The following is an 8659-nucleotide window of genomic DNA, read 5'->3' on the forward strand; positions in this document are numbered from 1 at the left end:
AATTCCCACAAAAAGCCCATTTAGTGTCATGGATTAAGTTTGCTTTAATTTAAATTCGCACCGTTAAGCATGTATTAATTAGTTTAACACATGGTTTCCGTGCATAAATGGTTTTAACGCACTCGTGGATGGAATGGAGCACTTGTGCGTTAATGCACTCGTTTCACTCGTGCATTAACACACTCGTGCTCCAATCCATCCACGCCGTGCGTTAAAACCATTTACACACGGGAAACCATGTGTTAATATATATTGGTCATGCATAGGCGGTGTCAGGGCACCTATGTTGGGAGGAAAAAAATAACCCCCCTTTTTGGACGCCTGGATCCGCCTATTATAGCAAAAACGTGTCAAAAGAGGATGCACAATAACTTTGTATATGTTATCACATGGTACCTTTCATTCACTGTTCGTAAAACTGGTGCAGCATCGTGATCTTCGCCCAAATGACTCGCTTCACGAATAGGACCCCCCAATTCCCAGTGCTCTGGAGCCGCCCCTGGTAAAGTTATGAACTTGAAACTTTCAGGGAATGTGCCCAATTTAGTTTTAGGAAAAGCCAGAAAATTTCAGCATCGTAGCTTCAGCGGTTTCGGAGATATTCCCGAAAAACCTGAGGGGTGGATAAAAACAACCCCCCCCCCCTGCCACTAAAGGCCGCCGTCCACTGGTTAGGCGCGCACATTTACGCGCTGAATTTAACATTGGAGTCTATGGGTTGCGCGCCGAATGCAGTTTCAGCGCCTAAAGCACGATGAAGCGTTGTCAGCTGATTATTCATCGGCTGGTCGGCGCTGAATTACTCGCGTATTCGACGCTCACGAGTTGAAATATTCCAACTTTTCAGCGCGTCCTTGACGCGCATACGCCGCGGCGTTTTTATCATCAATCGGGTGTTTTGTTGATATTTAAAACATTTGAAAAGCATTTTTGAGATGAGGTTAGTGTTGCTAATATTTTGAGTGTGGCAGTGTGTGTGTTCTGTGTTTCATCATCTTCCTACATCTCCAGAATAGCATTAAATGAGCTGGTAAGGTAGGTCAGGTGCAATGAAATCCAATCTTCCTCTTTTCCTAAGCATAAATATGCATTAATTACAAATAAAACTTTGCCATATATTAGGTGAGTTTCGTGATAATAGTTTTTCTTCCTTGAAAATATATGTTTATAAGGCATTTCAAGCCTGATATGTTTAATATGTTTGGTTTTGTGGATGCTTGACCTACCTACTTTTTCTAAAGTGAGATCAAGATATTTTGAATGCTGCATATATGCAGCTAGCATTTTCCATCTCCTTTTGAAGTTTGTTTCATATAAGGGTACTGGTGCAGGGGGAAGCGGGAGTCTAGATCCTTAAGTAACTTTGTTTCCGCAATGCAGCAACTCAAACTGCTGCACATGCTACAAAATGACCATTTTTTGCTACACGATTAAATGTAAGCCATGCAAATCTGTGCATTTTTGGTTGAAATGAACCCTCAGTCCCAAAACCATTGCAAAGTTTTTTTAGGGACAGGTGTTTTCCATAATTTTGGTTAGGATGTAGCTTGGTTTCAGGGTTGTAGTTTTTTTTTGGTAATAGTAAAGCAGATGTTACACTTGTTTTTTGCAACCAAGGAGTGTCGCTCTAGGTTAGGTTGTAGATCGTAGGTAAGGTTAGGTCAGGTTTGGTTAGGTTTGGTTTGGTTTGATAAGGAAGCATCTCTGGGTACGGCGCCTCTCCTTGGTTGCAAAATGAAAAAAAAACAAGTGTGATGCCTGCTTTACGACTGCCGTTTTTTATATTTGTGCCTGGTGTACCTTCATTGTCCTGTTTTGTGCCAGACTGAAAAAAATCCATACACTGTGCCGAATGTCTCGGGCTTTCATGAGCCGATATTGTGTGGCTTTGGATGAACATTTGGATGAACACCCATCATCGACATGGTTTATGATTCAAAAGCGTAGGGAGTGAAGTTAGCCAAGGTTACCTAGGTCTTGTGTCTTGTGCCAAAATTTCTTTGTCCATCCGTATGGCAGAATTTTTGGGCGCACAGAGTTACGCTGGATACTGCACCGAAATTTCAGCTCAATCCGCCCGTTACGCCAGACATGTCGATGATACCATGAATTTTTTCAGTCTGAGTTCAGTGTCTGCCTTGTGCCTTCTGTGTCCTGCCCTCAGCCCTGTATCCTGCTATGTACCATAATACTCCCGAGCTTTCTGCAATCGGTCTGTTTGATGTTCCCTGATTCAGGCAGTGTATCGCGGATGTACAGGGGCCTCTGTTAGCAATGTGACATGATCAATCCCATTTTTCAGCTCTACAAGTGACACCACCTTAGTTGAAGCCGTGAGACGTCATGACGTGCTCTGGCGTCCTCAGGACAGCAACTACTTTAACAGAAATAAGAAGAAGCTAGCATGGGAGGAGGTGGCAAAGACCACTGGGAGATCAGGTAAAACTTACGCATCATATTTTGCTTGTACGTGTTGTAAATGGTGCCAACAGCCACAGGCTCTGCCACGTTTTTAGAATTGGGTTCTAAGCTTTAAAATGCGAACCCTTACACATCCGTGGTGCTTGTATAATTGTGATGTCTCTCAGGTAACAAACACATGTCGCTTGACAAAATAAATTTTCAAGGCTCTCACCAATTTTATTCCCTGCTTTTCAGTTCAGGATGCAAAATCGAAATGGAAAAGTCTGCGTGACTACCACCTACGCAAACGCAGGCAATTGCCAAGTGGCTCTGGCTGCCCGCCACCAGAGAACTCCTCCTGGCAAAAGGAAATGTCATTTTTGGATGATGCCATCAAGCCTAAACCGTAAGTTAACTGCAGTAGGATGTATGTCCTGGATTTTAGTGCACGTCCTGGATCTTTGCATTAGGACATAGAGATGAAAAGTCTTTTTTCAAAAATGTTGTATTCCAGTAGCACAGATCTTGCACATTGCCCAGTAGTGCTCCATTACTGGAGCAATAAGCATAAGCAATAAGCTTCACTGTCGTATTAATTAGTTGCTGTGCTGACTTCTGAGTTTTTTTTTTACCCCTCCCAGTCCATATCACTTTTCCATTAGAAAACCTGTTGTATTCCTGTCATGTATCAAATGCTACGTTCCTTCCTTTCCTATGCAGGGTAACGACAAACTTGACGCAGCCTGGAACAGGATCGCAATCCTTATTCTACTACACAAACCAATACTCCAATGAGGTGTGTAAAGTGATTTCTGGGTCACTCTAAATGATGATCCATATCCGATCTTGGGCGTTTCATGGCTCCTTTCAATGCAGTGATTTCGTTGGAAATTAATAAAGCAATGCCGTGACATGCAACAGGCCTGTTCTAGCTGTTTACATTGATTGTTTTTTTCTTGTTTGTTTGTTCATTTGTTTTTAACGAACAGTGTTGCCAAGTTTCATTTAAAACCTTTTGGTCATCATGCACCTTAACAATCGCCTCCTCAGGCCCATTGTTATTCCCAGACTCCGCCCTGTAGAGGAGCTAGTAAGAGGGTCTCTGCCCTGTTATTTACGAGACTACTGGACCAGTTTTCAAAGCCGGTCGAAATTCGAAATGCCCAAATGTATTCCTGATTGGAATTCAGCTCCCAAATAAAGGTTTTTGTAAGTTTTATAAAAGTAACCGAGATACGTTTTTGATATACTCGCAAAAAACCAGCAGCAGGGCGCAGATTAATCACTAAGATTTGAAAAGGAACTTACGTGACCTGGGGTCAAAATTTTCAAAAACGATGCGAAATTGATGTATCATATGCTATACCATGTTTCGCGGCGCTGCGCGCCGCGGTTTTCTTGAAGCGCGCAAACAAAACTGGCAAGTGTGGCCAAAACACGGGCACTCGGGCGAAGGTTAAGTACAGGGGTCAAAAGAGATCCAATGCTAATTAGTGTTATTGCGGCTGTTTAATCGTGATTTTCGGGGCGTTTTTCAAAAATGTTAAATTCGGAAGAATTCGGTCTAGGGTGTTCGGAAGAATTCGGTCGTAGTCAACATACAAACGAACCTTGCAATTGGCCGAATTTCATTTTCTAACCATTTTTGGTGACCTATCAAATATCTCGCATCAATCTTCACTCACGTAATCATCATGTGTTTCAGCTTTGTGTGTCTGATGAGGACAGCAGCGAGACTCAACTACCAGACGACAGTGCTGGTGAGTTTGTTCAAATGGTATGCAGCCATCATAGCATAATACGAAACTGCCACTGGTGGTTGACACCTGTAACTACGGATAGCCGACATGGCGCCATCTGGTTAAACTGACCTGACTTGACCTACCCCAAACGCATAAAGACATAATCTTAACCCTCGCCCGCACATGGGGGGGGGGTGGTTGCCACCCCCCAGGTAGTCTTTCTGCTCTGCACTCAACATTTTTAAAGCTAGAGGGCTGATTTTTCGTATAGCTGCTCCTCTATCCTTTCTCAATGTCCACTGAAAATTTGAAGTTTCTGTGATTTTTGGTTTCGGAGATATGACCTTGTTTTTCAGGTCATGTCATGACCCAAATGGCCAATTCTCAACATCTTGCGTTTGCCATGGGCCTTGTGAGCTTTTGACACCCTGATTTCGGCCTGTTTTGCCAGTCTTACCTCCCACCTATCATGGAACATGTTGTTCGATGATGTACAGGGGTCAAGGTCAGGGTCAAGGTCAACCTAGGTCATCTAAGATAATTGCGTTTTAGGCAAGCTGCATTTACTTTTTGTGAAGTTTTTTGACTGCATTTTTGGTAAAAGCTTCTCAGGTCATGATTTCATGTAATATGGACCCAAAAACAATCGGTGCACACATCAGTATACACACAGACACACACAGACATACAAACACATATAACTGACCTTGACCTAACTTGACCTGAAATGACCTCAGCAGCAAAATTCTGGTCGGGTAGTGTGACAAGCAGGTTCTAGCTGGCTTGGCACCAGAAAACAGCATCGTCATCGGTATTTGATAAGCAGAGCACTTGATATCCAACGGTGACCCAAAACACCAACATTTTTTAGTTTGACCTGACCTGGAAGGTCAATGACTGACCTGAGAAGGTAAAACTGGGTATCATTGGATTCGTCTCTTCCCAAAGAATCTTTTTGGTCTTTACCGCTAAGCTCTAATCTCCAACAGGAACGAAATGGCGCGGGGGGGTGGCAACCACCCCCCCCCCCCCATGTGCGTTCTAGGATGGGAAAATGGCATGTGCGGGCGAGGGTTAAATCAAAACTTACATGAAATTCGTCATTAGGACTCCGAAAAGCATAACCTCGTCATTTGACAACAACGTAACAAACGAGGACTCTAGTGTCTATCAGTGCCTGTAAGCCAGTCATACATCGATCTGAGCCTAGGACGGCGTGTATTTTAACTGCTCGTCTGTAAGCCACGATGATCTAACTGTGGTGTCCTGGTTGCCACCAGCAGCGAGCTGTGCCTCAGGAGTCCTCCCAGTTGCGACGCTCCTCGGAGGGCCTCGGATGTCCGCGGTGCCACCAGCAGCGAGCTGTGCAGTCAGTTCAGGAGTCCTCCCAGCTGCGACGCTCCTCGGAACGCCTCGGGTGTCCGCGGTGCCACCAGCAGCGAGCTGTGTCGCCGGCCCGAGCCATCCGCGCTCTTCTGGCACCAACGGCCAAGTCAAGCAGGTCAGGGGGCCGGGTGCTCGTGGCGCCGAGAAGCTTGACGCCGCCATAGCGTCCATAGAACGCGCGGTGAGCGACCTCCGTAACCCGGACCTACTATTTGGTCAGCTGGTGGGGTTGGAGATGGAGCGTGTGAGGGACGACAAGAAAGCGGATGCGAGACTGGAGATTCTTACAGTCTTGAAAAGGGCGCAGTCCGATTAAAAGCAGGTGATAACCTTCGCACGGGTGGGGGAGGGGGGACGTTTTTCACACATATTTGATAAAAAATGACCAGAATGATTCAAAACGATCTTATAGCCAGACATGTGCATGGATCCGAGAGGTGGATCTATGATCTGAGCGGATCTCTCGAGCTTATGGGTAAGATCTATGATCTGAGTGGATCTCTCGACACAGTTGAGGGGTTGGATCTATGATCTGAGTGGATCTCTCGACAAAGTTGAGGGGTTGGATCTATGATCCGGGTGGATCCCAGATCTAGATTCATGGGATCGAATTTCAGATCCATTTTCCCGGATCCATGCACATGTCTGCTTATAGCGAGCTATATAATGCCTGTTCGGCGTCTTTCCAGCTTCCTTTGATTCTGAGATAATGTGATGCGGCCAAATGCGTCCCCTCTCCATGCAACCTCCACCATGGCGAACTTTGCTGAGCCTGAGTCATATTCTGCGTAGTGTGTATTTCCGCTGTCTGATCGCTATAGCGACCCTTTTTCAAGTTTTGATTTAGGAGTGAATTCGTTTACCTGGTGTTTAAATGTTTGAGCTCCTTTGCTGTGAAGTTGAACTTGGACGTTACGTGGTTATCTGACTTTGGTTGTTGGAAAGGGCGACAGTTAATGTTATTTATTTCCACTACTTTCGCGTGCAATAAACGACAAAGGCCGGAAATGCTTGTATTTATATGACAGGTTTTTGAGCGTGACAAATGAAACAGCATTATCACACGGAGCAACACCAGTGGCGTCAAAGACGACTCAATTCCCGCCTCTCGCACCTCTCACTTGCCGACAGAAGCAGCCTGCTGCGGAACGGCTCCCCAGCCACGAAGTGACAGGCTTACACGCCCTCACTGCCCGACAGCAGCATCCTGCCAGGGGACGGCTCCCTCGGCCATGAAGTACCGGGCGAACTGGTCGCGGATGCGCTCGGCCTCCCGAGTGAAGTTGTTGGCGCCCAGCCTGCCCAGCTCGCAGAGTCCGCCCACCTGCTCGCCGCTGGCGTCGGCCTGCTGCGGCTGCTGGCTGTCCGCCTGTCCTTGGTCGCGCACGTAGTTGTGCAGGATGCACGCCGTCCTGACAATAGTGCAGGCGTGCTCAGGATTGACGTTCAGCGGACGCCGGAAGATGCGCCACGTCTGGGAGAGAATCCCGAACGCGTTCTCCACTACCCGTCGGGCGCGCGACAGCCGGTAGTTGAAGATGGTGGCCGGAGCTCCCAGCCGGCTCTCGGTACGTCCGGGATAGGGCCGCATCATGTGCACCGTCAGCGGGAAAGCTTCATCGGCGACGATGACGCTTGGTAGGGTCGTGCCTCTCTGATCGATCGCCTTGGGAGGGGGCAGGTCGAGAGGCACTCTCTCTTGCAGTTTGGCGGCTAGGTCACTCCTCCTAAAAATGCCCCCGTCCGACTCTCTTCCGGCGCTTCCCACTGACGTGTACACGAACCGATAGGCACCGTCCACGGCTGCCAGGAGGACGATGCTGAAGGACTTTTTGTAGTTATAGTACTCGCTGCCAGAGTTGGAAGGGGCTTGGAGTACCACATGCTTCCCGTCCAACGCGGCCACGCAGTTCGGGAAATTCCACTGGGTGCGGAAGATCTCCTCGCTTCGCTCCCACGTCGCCCTGGTGGGAGCTGGAAGCACCTCCGGTCCCAGTATGGCGATGATGGCCGCGCATGTGTCGTACACGATGGCACGCACGGTTTTCTCGCCGAGGCGATAGCAGGGTGCCAGCGCAGAAAACTCCATGCCGGAGGCCAGGTACCGCAGCGTCACGGCCAGGCGCTGAGCGGGGTCGATAGGTTCGCGGAAGTTGGTGCGCTGGCGCGTGATGCTGGGCCCGATCTTGGCGAGAAGCAGGTCGAAGGTCTCCCGACTCATGCGGAAGTAGGCATGGTGCCGGTCGGGATCCACGGCACGCAGCTCCTGCACCAAGTTAAAAAACTCGCCTCGGGCTTGTCGCCTCTGCAGCACTTCGGCAACCCAGTACCTGCGTCGGGCTCGACGGCGCTCCTGCTCCACCCGGATTCGAGTCGTGCTTAGTGCGATTCGTGCGATGTTTAGCTCCATGTCGTGAATAGTTAATTGAATAATGACGGACTTTTAGCTGATGTGAGAACAATAACAAACGTTGTTTACATTTCCGTCCCTGCTAAGAGATTGTATTGTCTTCAAGAACAATTTAATGAACCTTTTACGGTTCATATAAGAAACTGACACAAATTAAACCACGGTCAAAGGCGCAATTAATTATATAAATAATTATTATTTATCTGTCAGTGATGTGCATTACCACAAATTATATTACATTTTCATGCATTTTTTATCGAATTGTCCTTGAGCTATCATGGCGGATCCCGATGAAATCAAATTCATCGCATAGTCATCGTTAAATTAGGCGCCGAAAATGGTATTCAGCGCCTAAACGATTAGGCGCTGAAAGCGCGCCTAACCAGTGGACGGCGACCTAATAGGGTTAAACTCAGAACAAACATTTCCATCGGTTAAAGGTAAACTGTGCATTTATATCACAAATGTACCTGAAACATGCAATATGGAGTATATATCTAAATGTAAAAGAAAGGGATTGAAAGCAAACATGCATCATTTAGAAACAAGTGCCTATCAAACACCTAGATAATCATTGTTCATAGCAATTTTATGTAAAAAAAAAATGGCAAAGTTTCCATGAGCTTCAAGGTCCTGCCAAGTGTTCGTCAAGAAATCAGGAGTGGGTTCACGGGTCAATAACCTGCCCACTGGCGACCGAGCGGCGCCGGCTAACTTG

The 8659-nt window shown here is 47.1% G+C and overlaps 2 protein-coding genes across 7 annotated transcripts; one reads left to right on the forward strand and one right to left on the reverse strand.

The window, feature by feature from the left end:
- Positions 1–727: 727 nt before the first annotated feature.
- On the forward strand, positions 728–6539 carry LOC122370578 (transcription factor Adf-1-like). 6 transcript variants are annotated; one of them, XM_043346275.1, is made up of 6 exons: positions 728–1030; positions 2303–2439; positions 2659–2809; positions 3124–3199; positions 4109–4163; positions 5426–6539. In XM_043346275.1, the coding sequence occupies exons 1-6, from the start codon at positions 1023–1025 to the stop codon at positions 5845–5847; spliced, it is 849 nt and encodes a 282-aa protein (XP_043202210.1). In that variant the 5' UTR covers positions 728–1022; the 3' UTR covers positions 5848–6539. The 6 variants fall into 6 exon arrangements, with proteins under 6 accessions (XP_043202210.1, XP_043202212.1, XP_043202211.1 ...); XM_043346277.1 differs by having other exon boundaries at positions 5429–6539; XM_043346276.1 differs by having other exon boundaries at positions 729–940.
- Positions 6540–6717: 178 nt separating this feature from the next.
- On the reverse strand, positions 6718–7941 carry LOC122370570 (protein ALP1-like). The gene has a single exon (XM_043346263.1). It carries the CDS (start codon positions 7939–7941, stop codon positions 6718–6720), a length of 1224 nt encoding a protein of 407 aa, XP_043202198.1.
- Between the last annotated feature and the right edge of the window lie 718 nt (positions 7942–8659).

The sequence above is a fragment of the Amphibalanus amphitrite genome, unplaced genomic scaffold, assembly GCF_019059575.1.
Source record: "Amphibalanus amphitrite isolate SeventyFive unplaced genomic scaffold, NRLGWU_Aamphi_draft 001146F_arrow, whole genome shotgun sequence".
In the NCBI taxonomy this organism is placed as follows: Eukaryota; Metazoa; Arthropoda; class Thecostraca; order Balanomorpha; family Balanidae; genus Amphibalanus; species Amphibalanus amphitrite.

Bases quoted from the DNA above. Each gene is read 5' to 3' on its own strand.
- LOC122370578 (XM_043346275.1), top strand. The intron at 2,440-2,658 runs GTAAAACTTACG...CCTGCTTTTCAG, and splicing joins AAAGACCACTGGGAGATCAG to TTCAGGATGCAAAATCGAAA. The intron at 4,164-5,425 runs GTGAGTTTGTTC...GGTTGCCACCAG, and splicing joins ACTACCAGACGACAGTGCTG to CAGCGAGCTGTGCCTCAGGA.
- LOC122370570 (XM_043346263.1), bottom strand. From the start codon at position 7,941: ATGGAGCTAAACATCGCACGAATCGCACTAAGCACGACTCGAATCCGG.